Source organism: Siphateles boraxobius, unplaced genomic scaffold (genome assembly GCF_051911475.1).
Source record: "Siphateles boraxobius isolate OS27281-9 unplaced genomic scaffold, OSU_SipBor_1 19, whole genome shotgun sequence".
NCBI lineage: Eukaryota > Metazoa > Chordata > Actinopteri > Cypriniformes > Leuciscidae > Siphateles > Siphateles boraxobius.
This window is the reverse complement of record NW_027508799.1, coordinates 6,514,570-6,542,560: the sequence shown is the minus strand read 5'-3', so window position 1 is coordinate 6,542,560 and position 27,991 is coordinate 6,514,570. Positions and strand designations below refer to the sequence as shown.

General features: G+C 40.9%; 1 protein-coding gene across 1 annotated transcript; it reads left to right on the top strand.

The window, feature by feature from the left end:
- Positions 1 to 16,154: 16,154 nt before the first annotated feature.
- Positions 16,155 to 22,728, top strand: LOC143742525 (uncharacterized). Its single transcript, XM_077235413.1, has 3 exons — positions 16,155 to 17,550; positions 18,267 to 18,380; positions 22,393 to 22,728. Exons 1-3 carry the CDS (start codon positions 17,526 to 17,528, stop codon positions 22,608 to 22,610), a joined length of 357 nt encoding a protein of 118 aa, XP_077091528.1. The 5' UTR covers positions 16,155 to 17,525; the 3' UTR covers positions 22,611 to 22,728.
- The last annotated feature ends 5,263 nt before the right edge of the window (positions 22,729 to 27,991 follow it).

The window sequence follows — 27,991 nt, the reverse complement described above, 5'->3', positions numbered from 1 at the left end:
AAACTAATGAATCCTTACCTTTTTTAATACGCATGATAAAATGTATACTTTTTACAAAGCAATACACTTGAAATATTGTTAAAATTGTAATTGTTGTTGTAATTGTAACCTATTTGTAATTGGTTACAATTTCTAATTGTAAAATATGTATATATAGATCATTTCTTTTGTCCTTGCATTCTTTGGGACCCTGTGACACACCATGTGTGAAAGGGCTAATTAATATGCAGCTCATTATGCGGCACATTATCCGGCCTTTGTCTTCTAAGGTGTGAACACGCCTCCACGCATATTGCCTTTCCAAACAAAAGGTGTCTTATAAAATTTAAATCAATGTATTGTTTTGTGTAAATGATTAGGCAGGATGATTTTAAGGTCAGTTGTTGCTGTTGGAGTTCTTGTACATTGTACATCCACCGTCGCAGCTGGTGTGTTATCAGAGCAGTTTTGGCAGGCTGCCAGGCCGTTGCCTAGCGCAGATTTGTGGTTCTGAGCATATCGTATCTCTGATACGTTGGCTGTTGAGGAACATGACAGGCTGGTGGCAGGTCTCTATAATAACCTTCTGGGCTCCAATGTAGTTGGAGAATCTTTGGATGGCCCATACGGTGCAGAGCAGAGCTTTTTCACAATCTGAGAATTTAGTCTCTGGTGGCAGGAGTGTCTTGCTGGCATACGCGACTACTCTTTTGTCTTGATCGTGGCGTTGGTATAGGCCAGCGCTGAGACAGTGGCTGGAGAATCCAGCTTCTAAGTAGAACTCTCTTTGTGGATCAGGGTAAGCCAGACATGGAGCTGTGCACAGGTGATGTTTCAGCTCATTCATGGCATTGTCTTGAACTTCAGTCCAGACAAATGGGCAGTCTTTTTTTAGAAGGGCTGTCAGAGGTTTTGCGATGTCTGAGTAGCTTTCAATGAACTGCCGTGAGTAATTACACACCCCAAGAAAACTTCGCAGTTCTGAGATGTTGGTGGGTGGTTTGATGTTTTGGACGGCTTGAATGCGATTGGACTGCGGTTCGATGCCCTGTGACCCAATCAGTAGGCCTACGTAGTTGACCTTGGTTCGACACCACTGTCCTTTGTGGAGAGCGATCTTGGCGCCGGCAGTTGACAATTGGTTCAAAACATAGTCTATCTCTTTTAAGTGGTCAGCCACTGTTTTGCTCTTCATTAGAACATCGTCTACGTAGATGAGGTTACCTCTCATCCTGGCATCTGGGCATGCTTTGTTCAGGAAGATGTTGAACTCAGCAGGTGAGTTGGCATAGCCGAACGGACACCTGGTGAAAGTGAATTGTCTGTTGCCGAAAGTGAAAGCTAGCTTGTGCTGGTCTTCTGGGTGCACGGGTATGGTCCAGAATCCCGAGGCCACATCAAGTGTAGAGAAGATTGTGGCACCTCTGATTCTGGGTATTTCTTGCTCCAGCTGGGTCATGGGCCATCGTGATAGTGGCACCTGTTGATTCAGTTTCCTGTAGTCAATGGTGGGTCGCCACTTGCCGTTTGGTTTGATTACGGGCCAGATCGGGGCAGAATAGGTGCTGTTGCATGGACGGATGACACCTTTTTCAAGCATGGAATCGATGATCTCTTGCACCGGTTCGTGTGATGCGATGGGAATCTTGTACTGCCTGACAAAAGTGGGAGGAGCCTGAGGGTGCGTTGGGATGCACACGGTGTGGAGTTTGGTGAGACCACAATCTAAAGAGTCTTTGGCAAAGGATGCTTTGAACTTGTAAAGGAGTTGTCTGAGCCTTTGTAGATCTGCATCATCTTTAATTGCATCAGCGTCTTTTAGAATTTGTTGAACTTGAGATTCAAATCCTGGGTATGGCTCCTCTGTTGGTGTGTCGTCTGTAGTGTTGGCAGGCAGAGGTGCAGCAGTTTCATCAGTCTCACAGGCGGGCTGTTTGGAGACGGTGTATACTGCAAGGTGTTGGTCATCTGTCAGTTCTGTTCTGCATACCTGATCTTTGTCCTCCGGCATGACTGAGGTGATGGAAATGATGTTGTAGGGTGTTGTGAACACTGTGTTGTCTGTGTTCCCTTCGGGCATCATTGAAGATGGGATGGGCCCAATGATTGGTAATTTGAGTTCAAAATCAGGAAAGTCGTGGCTCACTAGCCATCCCACCCAATAGGCTTTTGGAATGGCGATGTCCATTGCCATGCAGTTGTTGAAAAGGATGTAGACTGCACGGGAGGACACTTCGATGAGGGGTGTGGCCTCTAGCGTGAGTCCAGGTTCAATGCATTCGGGTGAAGGTTGAAAGAAACCCAGCGTGTGGTTTAGGGTTTGGCCACATCGCATGATGAGCCGTACAGCGACCCCTTTGGTGTACGCTGGTACGACGGTTTCCTGTTCGTTGACTAAGGTGCAGACCTCTGGAATGGTCTGGCCTGACAGGAGGTTCTCAGTGTTGGTTGGAACAATGGCTGGCTAAGTCAGTGGGGCCCACAACACCTCATTAATAATGTCTATATGAGCTTGGAGGCGAATCAGAAGGTCTGCACCGATGTAGACATCATGGGGCGGGTCCGGAAGGACCAGGAAGTAATGGGTCAAGCACCGGTGGTTCCATTGCAAGTTCAAAGCGCAGATGCCTTTGGCAGTCACCATGTTTGATGGGCATGAGTTCAAAGGGAAACAGGTGCGCTTGCTGGCAGACGGAAGGTCCGGTGTATGTTCAGTGAGGGCATTGAATAGTGAGACACTGATGGCTGAGTTGTCTGCCCATAGTGCAAGTATAATGTCAGTAGTGGTTACTTCATTCAACTGCAGGTCGCTTTTGACCTTGGGGCAGAAGGGCTCAGTGTCTTTGGTGAGCTGGAATGTGCAGAGTAGCGAACTTGAATCTAGCTTTGGTGCTGAGGCTGTATCTGTGCTGCAGGCTGCAAGAGTTCCCGTGACCTCTCTGACCTGGCAGTCTGGCTCAGGTGACCTGGGTGGCTGGAAGGGGGGAGGTTCCCGCACTTGAGCCCAAATCTTCAGCTGTCTGAAGTCCAGCAGGGGCTCGAAACGATCTAGCAGATCTTTGCCGATGAGGAGGGGATATGTGTCCATCGGTGAGATGTACACAGGGTGCACCAGACTCATAGGACCAATTGTCAAATGAATGGGAGCTACTTGCTCAAGACGGATGTCATTTTGGCTGAATGACTGCACATTCAGCACACAATTCTGATATTTTAGAGTTCGGTTTTGTCTCTTAGCTTCAAATCTGAGTCTTTTGAAAAGTTCAGCTGATATCAAAGTGAGGTCTGCGCCGGTGTCCACCAGGGCTTCGAGTCTCACCTCATTTTCCAAAGTGATGGCCAGGTATAGTTTGCGTGCCACGCCCTTTTCGATCAGATTACCCAGGAGTTTTGGTGTCTGGGCTTGTGTGGTGATCGATAAGCAGTTAGTGTCGGTCTCTTGTGGTACGTTGCGGAGACACACAACCAACACAGCACTTTCTGGTATCTGAGGGGTTAGGTCACTGGTGTGACGAATTGTGTTGTCCGCTTTAGGGGGTGCAGTTGTTAACTGCACTGAGTGGATGACGCTGTCCCTTGGTGATGTGACAGCTGGTTCTGTAGTCTGTGTCTGAAGAGCGGGGCTTTGGGTGCTTGGTTCGGTAGGAGGGTGGTCAGGAAGGGTTTTGGTTTCAGGCCTTACTGTTAGTCATGAGGAGTCTGGCCTGTCCTCTTTGTCTTCCTTGTGAGGTTTCTTCTGGATAAGTTCTTTCAGAATTTTCAGGATCTGAAAGACAGCTTCCCACGTGGCTCCCCCCTTTTGGTTGTGGGAGGGCCGTGGGCTGCCGTAGAATCTTTCAGAGCGCCCGCCCTGGTGCTTAGGACGAGCACCATCCCGGTTGTGCTGCCCTCTGTTGGCCTGGAACGGTCTTGACTCGTTGTTAAAAGGTCTGTCGTTGCGGTGCTGCTGGGCGCCCTCTAGTGCCAGCTCGGAGCGCTGATCAGTGACAGGGCAAATGGATGGATTTTTTACAGTCTTTTCAGAAGCAATCTTTTGCTTGATAAAAGCTTTATGGGCCAAGTCTCGCAGCTGTTGGGTACTCATGCTCCGAGGACAGGCCAGGACCCCTAAGTGATGGCTCACCGTGGGATGCAGGTTACGGAGGAATAGAGTACCGAAATTGAAATCTTCTTCCATCCCGGGTTCGTTCCGCGCACAGAAGTAGGCTCGTCGGATGCGGCTGTAGTAGGCCTGTGGCGTTTCTTGTCGGGCCTGTTTGAGGTCCATGGCAGTAATGAGTCCCTGATCAGTTTCTGGGTCAGAGAATTCCCTGATGAAAGCCTGCCGCAGCTGCTGGTAATCAGATTTGACAGTCTCTGGTTGACGATCTAGGAAGCTGCGGACATCACGACTAGACGTAATTCTGAGCAGGTACAATCTGTCCCATGTGGTCACATTGGGAACAGTGCGCAAGTGAAAGTCTATATCTTGTAGGTAGGCATGCACGTCGTGGCCTCCTGCAGGGTTCGTAGTGAACGTAGGTATGTTTCGGGCCAGCTTGTCAAGTTCTTTTGGGGCCAGGCCGTGGTCAGTGGCTGGCTGGATAGGCCCCCCCTCCCTTGCTGCTGACGAGGGTCCTCGTGGGCTGGCTGGTGATGTCTTGAACAGTGGGCTCTCGCCCCCCTTTACAGCTCTGGGTTCTTCGCTGAAAAGTGTGGGCCGGTAGGTCAGGGGAAACTCAGTGGTGTGCGTTTCCTCGTCCCTTTCAGTCTGCAGTCTATAAGAGTGTTTTAACTCTCTGTGAACAATGTCAAGTTCATCTTTTAGATCCTCTCTCTCTGGCCTTTGCGTCTCTTTCTTTCAGTTCAATCTTTGCTCTATCAAGAAGAGCTTCACCTTGTTGGATTTGTCCATCGAGTTCCTCTCTGGTTTTTCTCTCCAACTTCTCTCTTTGGTCTGTGTCCCGACGAAGGTCAGACAGGGCCTTTTGAAGTCTTTCCACTTCCTTTTGTAGCTCTGGGTCCATTTCCTCTTTTTCCTTGCGCTGCTCCTCGGTCTCGAGTAGGAGCTGATCTAGCTGACTCTGGGTCTTGGCTTGGTCATTCCGGGCCTCTTCCGCTTGGACCCTTAGCGTTGCTGCCTCCTGTTCCAGGTCGATGACGTTTCTTTCGCTGAGTCGTGCCTGGGCGACGAGGGTGTGAGCGAGGTTTCCTACGATTTTTGCCCAGTCTTTGTAGCTGTAGCTCTGGGTGGGATTGTGTGTCATCAGTTTGTCCAAGTCGCCGTCCAGCTGCTCTTGGCTCAGGGGCTCTGAGTCGCCGGCGTCCTTGGGCAGGAAAGTAGTCGTCATGGCTGTCAGCCATGCGTTGAGGTTGTCCCAGTGGGCTGCGGGACTGGAGGCACGGGACATACTGCTCACTGTAGGCGAGAGGAATACAGAACACACACTCACACACACAAAGAGACAAATGCAAGTTCGTTCTATGGTTAATGAATTATGCTAATGAGGCTTATGCCGTCTATGAGAATTTTAGCTAACTGATGCAGACAGTTAGGTGGGGACAATTTGTGCAGGTCAGCGCAGGGGCTAAATCAAGATTGTTGATCTATGATTTAGCTTTCTCCTTGGTGTCTCTCAAAGGTTCTGTGTCTAGATGAACTGAAAGGAACAAATCACAGCAGAACGGGAAAAATAGTGAGATAGACAGTTGAAATAAAATAACAAAAAGAGAAATTAAATGGGTCTATAATGACATGGAACAGATGATATCACACAAAGTGTTACAGGGGATAAGGAGGCCTGAGCCTGCTGCTAGGGTTTAAGATAGGGCCAACAGGTGAGTGGGGGCTATCGGGGTAGAAAACCCTAGGACGATGGTGTGGCTTATAGTAAGCGGAATGGGTTTTACTAAATTTAGTTTACCTGCGGCGAATTGAGGCCACTCTGGTGGGAACCCGTGGCTCAGTCACCCCTCCGACGGTTCCCAACACTTGGCCGCAGTGTTCTCGGGCAACTTCGTTGTCTCCCTGTACCTTGCTGCGCCCTCTCAAACAACCTGACTTTAAACACAACCGGCACCCCTGAAGTGTCAACCGCCAGACGGCACGGCAAAGTGGATTTTCCCCAGAACCCTCAAAAAGACTGGCCCCTCTTTAGGCCTCGGTTTAGGTAATTATTCCAAAATTGCCTTGTGTGTCGACTGACGTGGTTGACGTTACCTCTGGAGTGCCAAATTGCTGATGTTGCAGTTGGAACACAGGAGGAGGTAGGCTGTAGTGGCGTGTTGGTGCCACCAGGGTGCGTACTTCCTCAGTGGTGGTACACCTGACTGAACAGACAAACTTAATTTAAATTATATTCAAAGGAGTTTAAATCAAATTTAAATAAGCATGCAGGAAGAATCAAGGAAAATCAGAATAATATCCGCTAACTACCAATGATAACAGTAAGGTATCATTAATAATTATGAAATAATCAAAAGAGAAAAGTAGAAATAAGCCAAGCAGGATGAAACACAGGAGGAGGCAGACCGTAGGAGTGGGTTTTCGCCACAAGGGGCGCACTTCCTTCCTGTGGTTTACCGGGTTGACTTAGACATATTCCCTTTGTCTTAATCTGATGACCTCATTCGCGTGTTTTATGAGGACGAGCATTTGGCCTTTCACTTACAAAGATGGGAAAAACATAGTAGAATATTTTTTTCATTAACTTCTTACATATATTTGGCTCGAGCAAGTTGAGCGATTTCGTTTCATACCAATCACTCTGTGTTTGTTACGCATACAAGGATATATATAAACTCTTAGACCTTTATAGAAGTCCGCAAGGTTCAACTACATAACTAACAGTCCTAGATAGACTCGATACAGTATAAGCTTCAAACATACAGGAATACATCATGTTTACATTTCATAATCACTCATTTCTGGGTTTTAATGTTAGAGATGCATATATGTGTGTGTGTGTGTGTTGTCCATTTGCGCATCTAGCATTCCTCGGCCGCTGGGGGGGGTTTGGAGATAACGGTCTTCTTGGATGTTGGCTCGCGAACAAATCAGGATCGCGTGAGGATCTCTGTGGGGACTCATTACGCTGTAAAGGTGTCACAAACTAATCTACCCTCCAGACTGGCTGGCGCTAACGGAAGATTTAGAATTGGAAGAGTCATAGGTTGGGGCTTTAGAAACCCTTGTTAACGTGTGTTTATTGTGTTAAGGTATGCTGACTTCATGATTCTGCGCTCATACTCTACAATGTACACACAGAGATAACCGGAGTAGCAGAGCGAGCTGAGTGGCGCTTTCAAGTCTTCCATTAGCAGAATTACTGGACTTGCGTCCTCGGGAGTCATTCTCCTGAGTCGGACTTTGCGTAGGCTACTTGGTATTGAGAAACGCCTTATGCCGGCGCTTGTTTCTTGTGACAAACATGCCAAGAAGCAAGAACAAGATCTGCTGTATGTCATCTATTGTTGTTTACTATGTCGCTTTCTTCTTCGCGCGAAAAAGACATCGATCGCTTCTTTCCGGCAAACACCACGCCTATCAAGTAAGGGTATTGTTGGTGGTGGAAACGCTAGCTGGATCATGGTTTACCGGCCCGAACCGTACTGTACCGTACCGCTCAGTGGAAACGAACCATAAATGCATTACCACTAATCTACCCATAACATGTTGGACTGGCTGGTATAAAAACTTTAAAGGCCTTTTTCTCCGTTTCTTTGTTTGCATAGTTACTGCACTTAGCCTTTGTAGGGCAGTATATATTACCCTACAGTACAGAGAAATTTAATGTTTAACGCCGTCTTACCGGTAAGCATGGGTGTGGTTTTCGAACAATCATTGATTTTTGTTGATTTTTAGTTTTTTTTCTCATAAACGCGAACACGAAAAATATTTTATATTCTGTGGAGACCCAACCCTTCTTCATCCGGTTGGTAGTATTCTGGACACTTTGACAGATATTTTTTAAAGCTGTCCACGGGACAAAGTGGGTCGCCGGGGCTCGCAAACATAAATCCTCGTAAATTTTCCCTATCTGATGCGGTGGGATCCTTGTGGGTTTTTGTCTCTGGGTACGCCAGGGTCAGGTAGGCCTACTCTTTCCCATTCTCGTCTTGACGGAGAACGAAAGACTCTTTTGATAGGTTACGGTTTCCTTCTCTTCCCCTCCGTGCAAAACAAAGCTGTATGTCAAACCAAACTTTTCTTACAAGTCCTGTGGGTGTGAAAGGGGAGAGTGCAGGTGCCTTTCTAATTCCTCCAAGTCAGACTCAGTAATACGCGGATGATGAACGCCGGTGTCTTTTCCATTTTTCCTGAGAGTTAGCGCTTTAAAACTGATTTAAAGATGGCATTGCTTGACTTGAAGTCCCTATCACTTAATGTTGTATTTTGTAGTGTGATGGTTTATACCTGCTCGGAGACACATCAAATTTGCAACACTGTATTCGCGTCCAGCGGTAGACTGAACAGAGGCATAAAACTCCCGCAATGTCTCATTTTAAAAGAGAAGCAGAGTAGGTCTCGAAATCACAATTTTTCTGTCTTTGCCGCAAAAAGTCACTGAAAGTGTTAACTGCCCATTCAGTTGTCTTTTTCGTATTGACCTCATCTTTGTCGTCTTCGATCTTATCTAGCTCTGTCGGTGTTAATTCTTTGTGCCGCTTTTTGTCATTCAACGTCTTCTCCAAGTCTTCTATTTCGTCTTGTGCCTGGGCCCATTTCTCAAAATTGCCATATTCACCATACAAATTAAACGATATTAAAAGATCATCCATTTAGCCTACCTAAATAAACATTTTCATATGTGTCTCTCACTCTGTTTGCAAGTGTAACTGTGTTACTATGGTTACCAATGATAATAGTACCGGATTAATTTCGAAATGTAGGCTAATCAAACTGACTGGAACTACCTGTGCATTAAACGGTTTTACTGCACACCTTCCAGCCAATCAGAATCGAGTATTTAAACAGCCCGAGGTATAATTGAATATATATATATTATTATATTCAATTCAATAATATATTCTTTTTCTGATTTTTAATTATTTTCTTATCAAATGGTTGTTTGAATTGTTTTTGTTTTTTTCTTTGTTTGTGTTAAGGCAGGAGAATTAAATTAATACAAAACATCAATGCAATGCAAATTTGTTTATTGTTATGTTATATTATTGCCTTTTGTTCAACAGGGTTCATCTGTTAAAAAGTAATAAGCTGAATCCTCTGTAGGATTGACTTAAAGATTAAAGCATTTTACTTAAGGAGACTTATAATTTGGCACCCCAGAAAAACCCAGTCATTCTGCTACAATGTTCCTTGGGGAAAGCAGAGGACCTAATACTGAGCCCTGGTGCATTCCATACTTGTGTGTGATGAGATGTCTCTTTATCTACACAAATACAGGCCGGATAGATAAGACCTAAATTATGCTAACACTTGTCCATAAATGCCAACATAGACCACAATGTTCTTTTGAATAGCTTGAGAATTATGTTGTCGAAAGATCTGATGTGTTGTTGTTTTTGATGATAAACTGACGTTAACTTATTTGTCTTTTTTTTTTTTTTTGCTTTAGACCTGATGGGACTGAAAGAGGAAAGTCAAGAACTGAATGAAATAGAAGAGAAACATCAATATGAGAAACATGTCACAACTACAGAAAAATACATAAAAACTGAAACGACTTCTTCATGAAAAAGAGCACCGAAGAGAGAATCTAACAGTTCCAAAACATCCTTAACAGATCACTCTTCCCATGATGACTTAAGCAAAGATGCTGCCGTCACGCAGGTAAAGGAGTAATGTCCACTCTGTCATCACAAACTATTCTAGTCTTGCCATCATGCTGCATGTCAAGCACTTCACACACACACACACACACACACACACACACACACACACACACACACACACACACACACACACACACACACACAAGTTTCTGGTCTTGGCTTTATGGGGCCGTACCTCAACCGCTCGCTCTAGATAAATGTTTGCTATTATTAGGAGCGTGTCCACATGCTTGTGCTAATATTAACTCTCAATGTGTATTTATTTTGTTGAATTATATTTAGATATTTACTATCAAAGGGTTTGCCCTAGTGAACTATCATGAAAGTGATGAGACGGATGAGGATTATATTAAAGACAACCCTCCCACTCCACACTGTGATGTTGTTCGAAAGAAGACGAGGAATGGAAACATTCAGGTATGCCTCAGATACTGTACTTTAAAATGCTGCTGTTTCTATAAATGGTTCAAACGTCCTTCTCCTGTGACTCATTTTAATAGAATGTAAGCCAAAATGTGTAACATGCCTTGAAATTGAAACTCCTTTTTTGCAGGTGGTTGGAGTAGCTGATTTTTCTGATCCTCTGATTGACTCGAGTGAGAGTATAATAGATGAAACTGATGAGGATTCTAGTCTGCAGTCAGACAATGAAGTTGTTCCAAAAAACATTTTGGTATGCCTCTGACATTCTGGATACCATTTCTACCAAAATATTTCCCCTATATATGATTTCAATAGAATGTGAATAAAAATACATAATCATACGTGACATAATTTCCTTTTAGCAGATGGACAGAGTTCCAGATTTTTCTGTTCGTCTTAATGAGTCATGTGATGACAGCACGCATGAACCTTCCACTTATATGTCTGGAATGGCTTCACAAAGGCCGAGGAGAAACGGTCACTGTCCTGTAAGCCTAATTTTTTCATACATTATATCTAGGGCTGCAACAACGAATCGATTAAATCGATTATTAAAAGAGTTGGCAACGAATTTCATTATCGATTCGTTGTGTCGCGCGATCATTACGCCAGTCAATAATTCACCGAGATGTTTGAGTATAAATTTTAAAAAAGTTGAGTGCGGAGCGGAGCAGATATATGAGGTGCCGGACTGGACAAAAGTGAAGCGAATCCCGCGAGTGCAAGAGAGGCCGAGTGGGTCCGAGATTGCGCACGTTTTATTCAAACAAATCCTTTTTTGTGTTTTTATCCGATTCATTGATTAATCGAAAAAATAATTGACAGTTTAATCGATTATTAAAATAATCGTTAGTTGCAGCCCTAATTATATCACTTAATGGTTAGTGCTACCCAAACCCGCATTCACTTGCTCTTGTCTCTTGCTTTTTTTAGTGAGCCTGGTATTAGTTATTGAGGGTAGAACCCTTTAAAGGTTCTCTAAGAATGTGAAGTACTTTACTAGGGATGTCACGGTAAGGAAATGTTCACACCGATGAATAAACTTGCAACAACACCGGTATTACCAATAAAAGTGGCGGTGGGCGCTTTTCACTTTCGATTTCGCAATCATGTGAACTTGTATTCTGCTTTGGAAATTCTCGATCACGCGTACTCTGTGTGTAGGGAGCACCAGCAAGGTAACGGGATCTGTTGCGTACCAGCTACTTCGTCATTGTCTTGTCAGTCATCTCTCCTTAAGGCCCCGATATACTTTAAGCGAAATCGAAGAACGAACTGTGACGTCATTTCGAACAAAATCAGACCAAAACAAAGTTTTTTTGGGGAGTTAAAAACAGCTTGCCAAAGTGAACTTTCCAGAAAAGTTCACTCGGGCTGGTAAACACCATCGTACTGCGATTGTTTAATAGGTAGGTGTGCGCTGTAGGGATGGACTCTTGAGTACTCGCACGTGACGGCGACGATCAATCATGAAAACGGTGATCGCCCCCCTAAAGAAATCTATTTTTCTGATTGTTTATTGTGGCATTTGGGGCGGTTCCTGAGGTCTGATTTGTTTGCGCTAGACAGCACGCCTTCAGACCGGCGAAATAAAGTGAAACTGGATTTGAAACCGCGCACTGCAGTGATGCCTGGAATCACTTGATCATGAAATGCAGTTAAGTGCAAGATGTGCAGCGCCAATATATCATATACATAGCCTAACATTATGAGAACACGATTGTGATAGAATGTTGTAAATTCTTTGTGCTTTAATTTTTCAGCGCGCTGACAGCGCGTCCACAACATCAGAGTAGCACGGTCAAGTTCATGTGCGCATTCACGTCTTTTTGTGCAGATGTAAATTGTAAGATTACTCTTATGTTGTCTACATCTGATTGATCTCAAATAAGAAGTGTTTGGTTGAGTTTAATAATCAGCTAGCAAAACCCGGCAGTTTACCGACTGTTCATTCGCTCAAATGGAATGTCGAACATAATTTTTATGACCGACACGCCCCGCCCCTCGCACATGCCCCACTCTGAGAACTTGAGTACTCTTTTTTGAGACCTGTCAATGATCAAAATGAGAAATATATAAAAAAAAAGCCCATCCCTAGTGCGTGGAGGCTCTGCCTTTTTCACATGGAAGTATTGTTTGTTTAGTCCGTCAATGTCAGATTTCTGCGAGTGAAAACATGAACACGCTGGAGAGCTGCTTTTATAGTAGAAGTTGTGCTTACGAAAAACGGTGTCAGTGTCTTGTTTCATAAGGTTTAATACGGTACAGCTGATTGATTTTAAGCTCTTTTGTATAAAGTGCTATAATATAAACATGACATGATTTTACTGGAGTGTTGAATTGCAGAGCTTGTGCAAACACATCCACATTTCTGTCATTCTATTCGATCAGATGCTTTTCTCAATTTTTTTGTTTATTTTGTTATTGAGAGCAAAGCGCGCAGCACATATTTACATATACATCTAAATGCCGCTCACAGCTGTATGGGCGGCATCAGATGTTCGTTAACGGTATATCCGCTGTTCTTGTACTTCAAACATTTTTACCCCCAAGTGAAATACGAGAAAACCGTGCTGTGAGTATATCAAGGCCTTTACTCTCTTAACGTGATAAGTGAAAACTTTCTGTTCATATTGGACCTCGATCTAACAGCTTTGTGTAATGATAAAGGTAGTATAGATAAGATATATGAGGTCATGTGAATGTATAGGTGCAGATAATCTCAAACGTAAATAAAATTATATATTTTTTTATTTTAAATATTTGTATTGCCTGCGATGTAACTAGAGAGGAGTCAAAGAACACATACGACTCGTGAGCTGCAGGTTACCTACCTCTGACCTAAGATCTCCAGAAACCTGAGCCTTAAATACAGTTTATAGTCAAACTATAGTACTAGTAACTTTAGTTATCTCATGCATCAACCTGATGCCAGTCAATTATTTCTCCAAATAATTTTGATAGGGGTGTGCCTTTTTATCCTTTTCTCTATACACAAATCCGCCGCGAACTCTATGGGCGCCGCGATCTTGCCTGCCGCCATTATTGATCAGCTCTTAAAGTCACTTTGTGAGCATTTAACCGCTTAGTTTGAGAAAAACTATCGTCATGTAACACCAGGAAGGCAGGAACTCTGAGTAATCCTTATGGCCGTAAGTTAAACATGGGCAGTCAATGTGCAACAAAGGTTTGTGAAATTCACCATCGGTTTTATTCCAGGCCTGTATTTTTGTGCTGTTGTTAAAACAGCCAACCACACAACATGCTCTTCCTGGCATCACTGGACAGCATACATACTAAAAAATTTGTAAATTCGTACAGCTAACATCTGCTACAGCCGCCTACGGGACCAACACGCTACTTCCGTTACTACCTTAGCAGCAAGGCACGCAGTAATGGCAGTGCTGCCTTACTTCCGTGTTTCGGCTGATTTGTGTATATTTGGCACACTTTTTTGCAAGTTTTACAACACATTTAACACAAGAACATAACATACACTTAATACAAACATAACTTACTCAAATCCCTCCTCCTTCACTTTAACCCTGGCAGTCGTAAAAAAATAAAAAAATAAAAATTAATCAAAATAAAAATTCCTTAAACATACAGTGCTTTATATCACACACTCCTGTTCAGCATATACTACAACTTCACACATCTATAGCCTCTTCAATATTTCCATCTTTAACAAATCTCAAGTACATCTCCCAAATTTCGTAAAATTCAGTAGACTTCCCCTTAATCACATATGTAAGCTTCTCAAGTTTTCCAGCCAAAGTCCAAGGGAAGGACAACTTGTATTCTTCCAGCAAAGGGCAATTGAACGCCGGGCTTGTAGTAGGCACAAATCCACCAGTTTTTTCTCTTTGACGGGCAGAGAGCAATTGTCCACATAGACACCCACTACACATATTACCGGACTTAAAGAGATAGGAGTAATAGTAAATTGAGATACATACTGAGTCACTTTCCTCCAAAACTTTTGTAACTCACCACATTCCCACACACAATGAAAAATTGTGCCTTGGAAATGATTGCATTTAAAATATAAATCAGGAATACTAGTATTAAATGTATTTAATCTCACAGGAGTGATATAAGTTCTCATTATCCAATTATATTGTAACCGTTTCAAACGAGTATTTATAGTTTGAGTTTGTGCTTTTAAACATATTGTACGTCACTCATCTAATGAAATATCTTTATTTAAATCCTGCATCCATGCTTGTCTTTTATTTTCAGAATTTTCTTTGATTCTGTACCAGTATAATTCGTCCTTTACTGAAACAGTCTTGTGTGGAAAAGGTTTCCAGTGTGGATAATGAAGGGAGTTGCACAGAATTCTTTAGTTTTGAAAAAATAAAACTGAGCTGCAGGTATTTAAAAAAATGTTGGCACACTTTTTTTGTTTTTAGTCACTTGGTCTAATCTTAATTAACAGTACATTTCTAATTTAATTTACTTGGATTAAAGGTATTCTACATTTTACTTAGCGCCCCTATAGAATGTGTCATCCCAATATGCAATGGTCAGTTTATCATGCTGAAGGATTAAAATGTAAGAATTCCCAAAAATTACTCAATCCCAATCCAGATGTGCATGACCTTTATTGCTCACATGTTTAAGTTTTTGAAAATAAAGTTTAAAAAAATAAACTTTTAGATATTAAGAGACATGAATGGCAACCAACATTTTCAAGACTTGCATGTCGTTCAGGCTGGCTAATGGTAATCCATGTCGATACAATTGAAAGTAAAAACTCTGTTGAAACTGTAATGAACTCTGTAATGAACAAATCAATGTTAAAGATGTTTCTAACAGTAGTGCAACGGCTGGTCAAAACGAGTGATTGTTGTGTATTTATTTCAGTCATGTTATGAAAGGTCACTGAAAAATAGTCATGCACATCTGGGATGTATGTGAGCAAATTAAAAAAAAATTATTTTTTGGGGGGGGGGGGCAATTTTTTTTAAGTTTTCTTTTTTTAAAGATTCAAAAGGAGTCTTGTAGAATCCGATGATTCATGTTGCGATAGTGGAGATGAGTATATTCCAAATCCCAGGGAGGAAAGCAATGACAGTGACTGAAGCTTGGAGTTATCCCTGGAAAATAAAAAAAAGAATGTCAAAATGTCATCCATTAGTAGAAACAAGTCTTCAAGTCAGAGTCGATTTAAGTCCAGTCAGAGCAGAAGCTTTGAAACAAGTCATGACTCGGCACAAAGATTTCCTGATAGCTGAGAAGAAAGAAGCAGAGAGAAAATCATGCGAACAAATAGAAACGAGGAGACAAGTGTTTCAATGCCACCTGAAGAAGAGCCATCGGTTTTTTTAATCCAGTTTTAAAGGAGGATGGTTCCAGAAAATATAATAAAACACATCACTGCTTGTATTGTGGAAAGGTAGTTCAGAAAATGTCAAGACACTTGTCGCGTAGACACAGCGATGTGGTTGAGGTCGTAAAGGCATTAAGCTTGCCAAAGAATTCAAAAGAAAGGCGACGACAGTTGGATTATTATAAGCAACAAGGGGAATTTTGAACACAACCCTCAAGTTTTGGAGAACTGCAAAGGCAAACTCATCCCATGGAAGCAGCCAAAGAAAATAACTGATGGACAAGAATTCATGCACTATGTTTATTGCTATGGAATGTTCCGAAAAAGAGTGATGTGGCGACATTTTCAGGTCTGTCATTTCAAGCCTCAGGGTAAGACATCTAAACGAGGTAAAACAAGAGTTCAAGCTTTGTTTGCATTTGCAGAATCTGCTCCAATTGGATTTAGCAATGCATACTGGAAGTTCTTAAGTGATATGAATCAAGATGAGGTTGCAGTCGGAATTAAGGAAGACCACTGCATTCTTGAGTATGGTTACAGACTATTCAGAAAGAATGAGTGTGTAATCAGCCAGCACCAATATATTCTACAAAAACTGAGAGAGCTTGGCAGACTGGTACTGGAAGCAAAAAAGTTGACACATAAAGCCTGAAAAGTACAGTCATGTTGTCACGGCTGCAAGATGCCTAGCTGGATATAATGATGAAACTGGCAAATATCACCGTCCATCTCTTGCTCGCAAAGTTGGACATGGTTTGCATGCTTTAGCCATGTTTATCAATTCTGAAGGATTGAAGATGAAAGATCAACAGACTGCCAAAGATGCTGAGGAATTTGCACTGCTATACTAAGAAAGTTGGAAATTTGACATTGCAACCCAAGCGCTTAATCAGCTTAACCAGACCAAGTAGAATTCTCCTCAGATTCTACCATTCATACAGGATGTCCACAGACTTCATTGCTATTTGTCTGAGAAACAGCAGAAACAATTGAATGCCCTGCAAGAAGAGTTTTCTCCCTTGAACTGGAAGGACCTTGCTAAAGTCACCCTGCCGCAAGTTAACCTGTTCAACCGATGAAGAGCAGGAGAAGTATCCCGAATGTCCTTGTCTGCGATCCTGTCAAAGGATACATCAGAAACACACGAAGATGTTAACCTAGCCCTTACAGCACTCGAGCAGAAGCTTTGCAAACATTTTGTACGGATTGCCATAGTAGGAAAGAGAGGAACGAAAGTCCCTGTTCTCCTTACCCCGGTGATGAGGGAATCGCTCGATACTCTGACTGAAAAGCGAGAAGAATGTGGAGTACTGAGTGAAAACGGATACTTGTTTGCATTGCCGCTCTCTGTCCATTACTTAAGGGGTTCCGATTGCATTAGGCAGTTTGTGAATGAATGTGATGACATCAAACACCCCAAAGCACTAACCTCAACAAAACCAAAGAAACACATTGCTACTCTGTCAACTGTTCTGAATTTCAAGACTACAGAACTTGACCGATTGGCAGATTTCCTTGGGCATAACATTGAGGTCCACAGAAAGCACTACCGCCTTCCAGAGGGCACCCTCCAGCTAGCTAAAATAAGTAAAGTTCTTCTAGCTCTGGAACAGGGACGATCTTTGGAGAATACAAAGGGAAGAATCTGGATGAAATTCATCTTGGTGTGACTGGTATTAAGTCTTTTTTTTATTATTATTAAGGAAAGTTAAAAAGCACAGCATTGTCATCTATAAATCCTTCTCTTTTAGAATAGTAGATAGTATTTGATAAGTAATAGAATGGAATTGAATAGACCAGAACAGAGTAGAAGTATTTGACCTCAACATACTGATGAAGAGGGAAGATTTTATTGTTATGTGACTGTAACTAGACAATTTTAGTCTATTTCAGTCAAATTTAGTTTATTCAGCTATTTATGTAGTAGTTTTGTATACTCTTTGTCAGATTGATTGCAGTTTCAGTGTTACAACTCATTCATATTCTATTACTTGCCGTTTTAGAGACTGTTGACATGGATGGGTGTTCACAAGAGGAAGGTGTGTTTGTATGGTTGAAAAATAATTGGTATGAAAGATTGATAAATTATGATAAATTAGACAATTAAATGTAGATGTTATTGCAAAATCTTTACGGGATTCCACATATTTGGTTGTTGCATTAATATAACCTTTTAGTTTAAATTTATAGTTGACATGTTTTACACATGCTGCCTGTTGCATTTGGGGAATGTTTGACATGGTTTCCAGTTGATTGTGTGGCACAGGAAGCTACACAACAGGTATAGTTATCCTAAGGTAGTCGATCTCCACAGCCATTGTGTCCTTTAGCAAGATGCTTAATCCCATTTCTCCAGGGCCACTGCCACTGTAATGTGTTCTTTAAGTTCCTTTGGGGAGAAAGTTTCTGCCATGGGCATACATTTAAATTGTGCTACCAGTGTGAGTGCAAATCTGATTTAATCCGGATCTCTCTACCACTGTATTGTAGAATTATGGAAACCATGTGAAATTTGTTGTTCAATTAAATTTGTTTATTTGTATAGCGCTTTCGGCTTTTCATAATACATATCATCTGTAAGACTCATGCCATATACTGAATATTTATAAATTTGTACTGTTGATCATTGCTTTGTATGTCACCATGACGCAAATGTTATGCAAGATAGATCCTAATCCAGTCAGTGTTGCTTACAGTTAGTTTATATGTTGATTTGTCTTTTTCTTTAATAAACTAATTTTTTCTTTGCACTCAGATGACTTTATTCCAGAAGCACAGGAGCCTGTAGTTGAGGACAGTGTGACATCCATGCAAGAACCTACTTTCACAGTGCATTCCCAATTGCAGAGGAAGTCGGCAAAAAAGAGAGGTGAGCTTAGAAATGTAAAGTGGATTGATGGTCCCGTTCGTCTTCAAGACATGAGCTTTATTCTGAATTATTTTGTCAAATCTTTACACTTAATCACTGCACATTGAGAGCTGCCACAATAGGTATGTTTACACAGTCTAATATTCTGATTATAGTTTATTTACAACCTCAAACAGAATGAGTTTTGTGATAAGTGCTCCAAATAAATATTGTTGAATAAAACTACTGAAATTCCATTCAATTATTGAGCGTAAGGTTTAAAGGGATAGTTTACCCAAAAATGAAAATGGTCATTTACCCACCCTCATGTTGTTCCAAACCTCTACGAGTTTCTTTCTTTCTGCTGAACACAAAAGAAGACATTTTAAACAGGGTTCCTGCGGATCCTTAAAAAGTCTTAAATTAGATTTTTAAAATTTAAGGTCATAAAAAGTCTTATTTTTACTTATGAAAGGTCTTAAATTTTTGATGACACTTTGGAAAGCATTTAGATAAATCAAAGTAAAACTATCTAATTAGCGTACGTATTCTTTTTTATTCTATCTTTGTGGATTTGCTTGTTCACGTGACAATTTGCGTCATTCGCTTCAGCATAATCATATTACGTCTGTCTCCTGCACGCGAAAGGCGGTGAGGTTCATTCTTTATGTGCTTAGGAATGTGCGATATGTAGCGTCTATGATGATATTGTAATCATTGTTTTAACTATGTACGAGGCACTGCAAGCTGACATCGCATTTGTTTCTCATGCTTGCTTTCATTGCGTGATGTGTCAGTGCAGTTATAGGTATGTCCCCAAATTAGTTGTTTGTCTAATTCTATAACAACATAATATGATATAAATAAATCACATGAGCAAGAGTGCCGTTTTCCTGTGCACAATTGCAAATGTGATTGTTAATTTAACTGTTGTATCAAATAAATAAGTTAACATTGTGAGTTACTTTTTAGACACACTATTGTCAATATTGTGTGTTTTCCCTTTATTTCACAGACGAGAATTTCAAAATGAAACCGTTGCAGATTCTCCACGCAACAAACAGCGATGATTTTTTTTTACTGAAATCCGTGTTTTTAACGATTCAATGAACAATCACTTGCTTTTCCTGAATGAATCAGCCGTTTGAGTGAAACGGTTGAATGACTCCCTCAACTCAATTAAGACAGTGACTTGCCGCCACCTACTAGTGCAGTGGTTCTCAAAGTGTGGCGCGAAACTGCAGAAATCAGCAGAAAAGAGATCAGCAGAAAAGAAAAAGAAAAAAAAAAACAGCCATACACTGAATCGTTCTTCTTCTTTTCATTTTACGTTTTCTTTTATTTAAAAAGTCTTTCCTTTTTTATTGATTAAATTTTGGGGGTGGGGGTGGTAAAACATTTTTTTAAGGGGGGTGCGGAACGAAAAAAGTTTGAGAACCACTGTACTAGTGGTTTAATTAAAACGTTAAAAATTAGAAATATTTTCATATTTAAATATTGAATAAAAAACTAATCTCATAGCTTTATTTATGCAATTGTAAATGGAGTTTAAAGGTGCAGTGTGTAGCTTTTGGCGACATCTAGCGGTTCGGTTGCGAGTTTGCACTAAGGGCTCAGCCCACCGCTCACCCCTCCTTTTCGAAGACGCTACGGTGGCTAAAATGGGACAAACGTCGTCGTCTGAGACAGCAGAGAATAGCCAGAGTAACAAAGTTTCTGTACCACAGTCCATTATAAACCACATCATGGATAAAGTTTACAAAGCCATAGTCAGGTGAGGATCAAGGGTCTTAATACATAATATAATAATAGTAATCAGCTGATTGTCTCACGAACGTAACCAGCACATTCTCCCCACATAGCAAACCCATAATATAGCGAGGGAGAAGAACCACATGAAACTATGCAACTAAATATTTTTTCTAATAGGGTAGTAAAAGTTTAGCTGGCTAATATGAGCTGTTACTGTGGCTGAGCTGGTTAAAGCGGTAAGCCTTGTTTATACTGGACGCGTCCGCATGAGCCAAAGGTGCGTGCGGCAAAAATGACATGATTGTAACAGCGCGCGCGCCTCCGCATCCCCTAGACACCATTTACTACACACAATAGGCTTTTTTCTCTGATTTTGGAAACTCGATCGACTTAAAATGCTTCCAAGATCGACGGGTTGGTGATTCCTGTAACGATACTGTTTTACGGTCAATGACAAGAGTACTAATCAGCTGTCTCACGAACGTAACCAGCACATTTATCCCCACATAGCAAAGCCATAACACAGCGAGGGAGAAGAATTAAGTTACATGAAACAATCAAACTACATATTTTACACCACTGATAAGGGAAAAGTCACTACTCACGGTGTTTATGGCTAGCTTCTAGCTTTCTGCGGATTCTCTTTCAAGGTAGTGACGAAACGCACTCTGTAACGCTGTTTGTTCGCTGTCGGCTACGGTAGAAACATGACGTCACAATATGGCGACCTTCATAGAAGGGGATTCCCGCGCCTATGTAGATATAAATGTGTCACTCTAAGGTAATAAAAACATTACGGTTTATTAAGTAAGTTCTTTATACACCACTGAACACATAGTTATGGATGTCATATTGCATTTTTGTTAATAGATACTCAAAATGTTTACACACTGCACCTTTAAATATATTATTGCCAGCTCTGATGCTGCTGCTTTGTCATCTCTGCACTGCAAAGATGGATTTTGATTTAATGATTTAATTTGACTGGTACTGTGTTATTATTCTAATAGACTTTAATTGGAATGTTATAATTTGACATAAAAAGGTGATGCATACCTTTAAATAAGTTTAGAAAGAAATGTCCATATATAGGTGAAAATGCCCCTGGAAATCAATTTAAGGTGGCAAATATTGCCAATTGCCAATAAAAATGTTAATTTCGGTCACTTCTGTTAACTGACCACTGCATAGAATACGAAAAATATGAATATCTTCGTGAGTCAGCTGTCAACAACAGGCCTAAACCAGCCATGGCACAAAGCACAAAAACACAATCAGTAAATTATCATCTAATTATTTTCAACAAAACTTTGAAAATATTGAGATATATCTTTGTCAATATTGCGCACTCCTAATGTATGGTATTCATTTTGATATCTTCAGGTCTCATAAAGCCTTAAATTTGACTTTAAAAAGTGTGCAGCAACCCTGTTTAAAGAATGTGGGTAACCAGACAGTTAATGGCACCACTGACTTCTATAGTAGTTTTTTTTTCCGACTATGAACGTCAATGGTGCCGTCAACTGTCTGATTACAAACATACTTTAAAATGTCTTTTGTGTTCAGCAGAAGAAAGAAACTCATACAGGTTTGGAACAATATGAGGGTGATTAAATGATGACAATTTTTGGGTTAAACATTTTCATTACATGATCAAAAGAAAAATGATACTATGTAAATGTATAACACTTTGCTTAGATATCATCCTAAAAGTGTGGGATGCACAAAGGGAAGATTTTGCGTTCGCACAAAAGTTTTAATATATTCATCTGCATATCATTTCCATATGCATATTCCCATCGATGTGATACTGCCATGTTTAACAGGACAATACATAAAATAGGGGATATGGACTGTAAAATCATTGCTGAAAATCAAGTATCCTTGTTTTGTTTTTAAAATAAAAAATGTCTGTAAAACAAAGTACATTTGCCAAAATTGTATAAAATACTTAAGTAGACGGTCTACTAATGCTGTAATGAGAGTTAGTTGACATGTAGGTGCAACGTTACTTAGTTAACAGAATGTCTAAAGGGGACCATCAAAATAAAGTGCTACCACCACACCTTTAACCGGATTGCCCTGTTTTATTATTATTAGTCAAAAGTTTTATTCAGAAACAAACTAAAAGCGTAATTTTAGTCTCTGAACCAAGTCAATATTGCAATGAATGACCTGTGTGATCAATCCAATAGTCTTTCAGTTCAGATTAAGGTTTAAAAATTCTAAACTTAAGACATTAACCTAAACTTAATAACATGTTCTTTTTATGTATACTTAGGTAAAGAAACTACTGTCAAAAGAAGCTGGACAACAGATGAATGTGCGGTAGTAGAAAGGCACCTAAGGAAATTCATTGTGAGGAGCCACGTTCCAGGGAAAATGGACTGTCAGCGCTGCGTTGATGCAGAAGCTCAAGCTTTAGGAAATAGAGACTGGAAGGCGGTCAAATACTTCATCAAAAATCGTATTTCTGCCATAAGAAGAAAAGTACAGTGAAGTACAGGTATCTCAATGTATTGGATGCCTTCCCACTAGCTTTCACATCGGGACATGCGTTCTAAGTGTTTTCAACAAAGTTGAAATTTAGTTGTTTTCATTGTATTATCCTCTTAAAGGGTTAGTTGTCATCATTTACTCTCCTTTGTCATTCCAAACCCATAAGAAATTTGTTCATTTTGGAACACAAATGAAGATATTTTGAATGAAACCTGAGAGATTTCTGTCCCTCCATTGTTTACATTGCCGCTCTCTGTCCATTACTTGAGGGGTTCCGATTGCATTAGGCAGTTTGTGAATGAATGTGATGGCATCAAACATCCGAAAGCACTAACCTCAACAACACTAAGGAAACACATTGCTATCTGTTCATCCTAAACTTTCAAGCTTCAGAACGTTTATAATATAGAATTAATCCATGTGGTTTAATCCCAATTTTATGAAGTGATGTAAACGCACTCTCACTTAATCCACTCACTTAACATTATCCAACAATTGCAATAACTGTCAACTGGACTTTGCATCGCTGCAGCACACACAATTATACTCATTTTTCCTGGTTACTAATGATTCTTCGCCTCATATGTATGATTTTTCTTGTTTGTTATTTGTCCCTGTGCCCTTTTTACAAAATATGCTATTGTTGATCTCTTCCACGCCTTGAAATTGCACTGTCGATTGTATCATTGCAGTGACAATAAATTATAAATTATCATTATAATTATATTATTATAAATTAAAACAATAAATTATGATCATTAATGCTTTGTATGTGCCAAAAAAAGAAAGTCTTTGACAAAATATCTTTACTTCCATATAGATTTGCGTTCATGAGTAAGTCACGACGCATGTGTGTTGATCTGTGGAAGTGAAGACGCAGCTTTTTTTTCTTTTTGGCACACGAAACATTGGCATTGCTCCATAAAAATTGGGATTAAACCTCGAGTCACATGGATAACTTTTTCTTTATGAATGGTTTTGAAGTTTGAAAGTTTAGGATACAGGTTTCATTCAAATATCTTCAGTTGTGTTCTGACGATGAACAACTTTCTTATGGGTTTAGAATTCCTTCCCTGTTGTCTAACCTCTGATGTTCAATATAACTTAAATCAGTTTTTCATTTATATAGTACTATACATAATGTACACTTTCAAAGCAGCTTACAGAAATATAGCTGTAATAATATATTAAATTCCATAGGTCATCATTTACTCACAAGATACATTTGTCCACGTGGTCCTGGATTTTCTGCATGGTTTAATGTTTCATCACAGTAAATGCATTGTACAGGGGGCCCAGATCCACATTTAGGTTCACACGAATCCTTAAAACATGCTGCATGTATTCCAATGGTGTCTTGAAGATAATGCAGTGTATTCTCTTCTGATGGACAGAGGACGACTTGCAAAGTTTTTGTCCTAGTAGCCCAATATGGTATGAGCAATTCAAACCCCCCACCATCTTTCAGTTTTGGAAACTCCCTAAGCAATGTGGACTTGAATTCTTCAGATGTGCAGTGCTTATCTGCAACAGAAATTATCAATTAAACACAAATCATGAGAAAATTATTTTTCAGAGAGCACCTGACTAAAACAATGGCACCCATGTTAACTGACATATTTAGAAGGAAAAAAAATTAAAAAAAGTTATTTCAGGTAACTCAAAGTAATAAAATTGTTCCAAACAAAGTGGGGGGGGGGCATGGGGGGGGACTATCGTCGTTTTCTCCCAACCCTGAACATTCACGATTAGATTAGATTTGATTAGATCAGCCTTTATTTGTCTCAAAGGTGAGAAATTTCAACATTACAGCAGAAAGTGGATAGCATAGAATAAAGTAAAGTGATAGGTGACATTAACATAATATTAACAATATCCAAATTCAAATAAATCATACAATACTAAAATTAAAATTATAGTGCTTTCCTTGAGACTTAAAAAAGATAAAAACAAATTAAAACAAATTCCAATATTAACGATACAAAGTGACATTGTGCATTGATTTGATTTCCCCCAGTCCCCCCACAGAGTTGTGGTTACTGTTTTAACAGTGCTGATTATAAAATCTCACGGCTGCCGGAAGAAAAGATCTTCTGAATCTCTCCTTCACACAGCGTGGATGTATCAGCCTGCCACTGAAGGAGCTGCTCAATGATGTTAGTGTCCCATGAAGGGGGTGAGACAAGGTTTCCAACATGGATGAGAGCTTAGCTCTCACCCTCCTCTCTCCCACCACCTCTACTGGCTCAAGTGAGCATCCCAGGACAGAACCGGCTTTTTTAATCAGTTTGTTTAGCCTCTTCCCTTCCGTCGTTGTGATGCTGCTATTTCAGCATACCACACAAAAGAAGATGGCTGACGTTAAAGATCCATCTTTTCCCACAGCTGTGGTACTTTGCAGTCACGTCGTCCACTCAAACAGACAAATTTGCGAGTGTAATCTTTAAAGTCTGTCGTCTGCGCATAACAGACGACAAAGAACTGCTCTGAGGGTATGGTGGGGGCATTTACAGTACAGACACACTCACAGCGGACATTCAACGATCTAGCCAACTGCCTAAACTGGACTATACACGCAGACACTCAAGCAGAAGTTTTCCACAGCTGATTTTTTATTTAGTTTTATATAGCTTCAAATATATATATATATATTTTAAATATGAAACATTTGCCGAGGTCCGGTCCTCTGCGACAGCTAGATACGCCATCTATTGGCATAGCCATAGCGGGTGATAATGTCTGGCTATAATTGTTCTAGAACAGTGTTACTAAGATTTTGGTACACCCAAGATGTTTAGATGTAAACATCCCTATACATCTATATGCTTGTCCACCAATCAAGAGCAGCAAAAGACTACGCTGTTTGTCCATTGGATATAACAATTGTCATTCATCTGTAGTAAAACTAATTAATATCACCGTTTAAATGTGAGTCACTCCCACCCTCTGAATGTATGAATGAAGAGATTGCATATGATGATGAATAAAATCCAACTTTTCTGCAAATTGATCTGATGGCGCAGAAACAAACGCATCCTTCAGAGGCTGCTTAGCGTAAGGCTAAGCAGGCACGCAAAGAAAGGGCAGCTCGTGATGCAGGTATCATCTATTTTGGAGTGATTGGATTCCAAATGTTTTGAGAGACTGGTCATCACATATATAAAAACTGCCATACCGCCCTCATTAGATCAATACCAGTTTGCATACAGGAAGAACAGGTCAACCGAGGATGCCATAGCTATTGTGTTACACACTTTGCTAGAACATCTTGAGCACAAGAACACATATGCAAGGCTTCTCTTTGTCGATTTTAGTTCAGCATTTAACACAATCTTGCCAAATAAACTACGCAACAAACTACATGGACTTGGACTAGGCAACTCATTATGTAACTGGATACTGGACTTTCTAACAAATCGCACACAATATGTCAGAGTAGGCAAGCACACATCCTCCACCCTGATTATTAACACCGGGGCTCCCCAGGGTTGTGTGCTCAGCCCACTTCTCTTCACACTTTTCACACACGACTGCAGTTCTTTCTCCCCTTCCAACTATGTAATAAAATTTGCCGACGACACTACAGTGCTCGGCCTCAACGCCGGGAATAACGAGACTGCATACAGGCGAGAGGTCCAACTGCTGGCGGCATGGTGCAGCAGCAACAACTTGACCCTCAACACAAAGAAAACCAAAGAGATCATCGTGGATTTCCGCAAGACTGGACAGTCAAACCATTCTCCACTCCTCATTGGAAATGAGGTTGTGGAGAGGGTCTCTAGTTTTAAGTTTTTAGGTGTGACTGTGACGGAGGATCTGACGTGGGGGAAAACCATCGCCTCTGCCACAGCGAAGGCCCAACAGCGCCTCTTTTTCCTCAGGAAGCTGAAGTGGGCAAAACTGCCACAGAGACTCATGATCAACTTTTACCACTGTGCAGTGGAGAGTGTGTTGACCTACGGGTTATTGGTGTGGTTTGCGGCCTGCACCAGCTCAGAGAAAGAGGCCCTACACAGAGTGGTGAGAGCCGCAGGAAAGATCACTGGGGTCACTCTCCCAGACATCCCAACTGTGTACACCTCCCGCTGCATGAACCGAGTGAAGAACATCCTCCAGGACCATCTACATCCAGCACATCACCTCTTCCAACTACTGCCTTCGGGGAGAAGATATAGGTCCATCAGGGCCAAAACCAGCAGGTTAGCCAACAGTCTTTACCCCCATGCAGTTAGACTGCTTAATGAGAAGTCTACCCTCCCACTCCCCATTGGACATCCCTCTGTGACATAATGTTTCTGTCCGCACACCTCACTACCTGTGATTTGGACTTTGCATTGCTGCAAAAACACTCCAACAGCCCTACCTTTACTAGATTTATTAATTGCATTATGTACTTTACTGGACATAGCACTTTAATTTTTTATGTATGTATTGTATTTATGGGGGGTTAAAATTAGGTACAAAGTCATGGGTAAGTTAATTTAATTTATGAGGACACATACTCATAAGGTAAATGGGTGAACAACTTAAAACTATATGCCTGTCTGTCTGTTTTTTTGCTCTAACAACTTTTCGTTGTTATGTAACAATGACAAAATAAATAAACTGAACTGAACTGAACTGTATTGAAAAAATAAACTGAGCCTGACGATCAGCGTCATTTTGGGATAGATCATTTGACGGTTATTCTGAGTTCAAAAGAGTGAGCACCGTTGATGGACTGAATTCGCTTCTGACACTTTGAATCCGAGCATACAATGCAGAATTTTGTTATAAAATAGAAATACGTTCAAACCATCTGAAAGAATCTGTTCGCGGAAATGAATCGGACTTCCAGTCACTGTTGGAGAGATAGAGGCGAATTCGTAATTAACTGTTGTCTTGAATCTTACAAACGAGTTGATTCTCCTCGATGGAATCGATTACATTTACATTTATTCACTTAGCTGACGCTTTTATCCAAAGCGACTTACAATTGCTAGATATGTCAGAGGTCGCACGCCTCTGGAGCAACTAGGGGTTAAGTGTCTTGCTCAGGGACACATTGGTGTCTCACAGTGGATTCGAACCCGGGTCTCTCACACCAAAGGCATGTGTCTTATCCATTGCGCCATCACCACCCACCATCCACAGATTACAACCTGTGGAATCGAATCTTGATTCCTAACGCCTCTGAATCAAGGAATCGAATCTTTTGGAATCGATTTCCAGCCCCAGTCAGGAGCTGACAGGCAAAATACTAAAGGAAAAGTAAAGAAGTTTGTCAGTCAAAGAGCAAACGCACTATACTAGAGCATTGTTTATTATGTTTCAAAACAGTATCTCAATTGTCTGTATATCTTCTAAAACGCAGATGTTTATCCTACATTTACTGCTCTATC

Coding starts and splice junctions, on each gene's coding strand:
- LOC143742525 (XM_077235413.1), top strand. CDS start 17,526: ATGGATGGGTGTTCACAAGAGGAAG. Junction 17,551..18,266: donor TGGGTGTTCACAAGAGGAAG/GTGTGTTTGTAT, acceptor CTTTGCACTCAG/ATGACTTTATTCCAGAAGCA. Junction 18,381..22,392: donor GAAGTCGGCAAAAAAGAGAG/GTGAGCTTAGAA, acceptor ATGTATACTTAG/GTAAAGAAACTACTGTCAAA.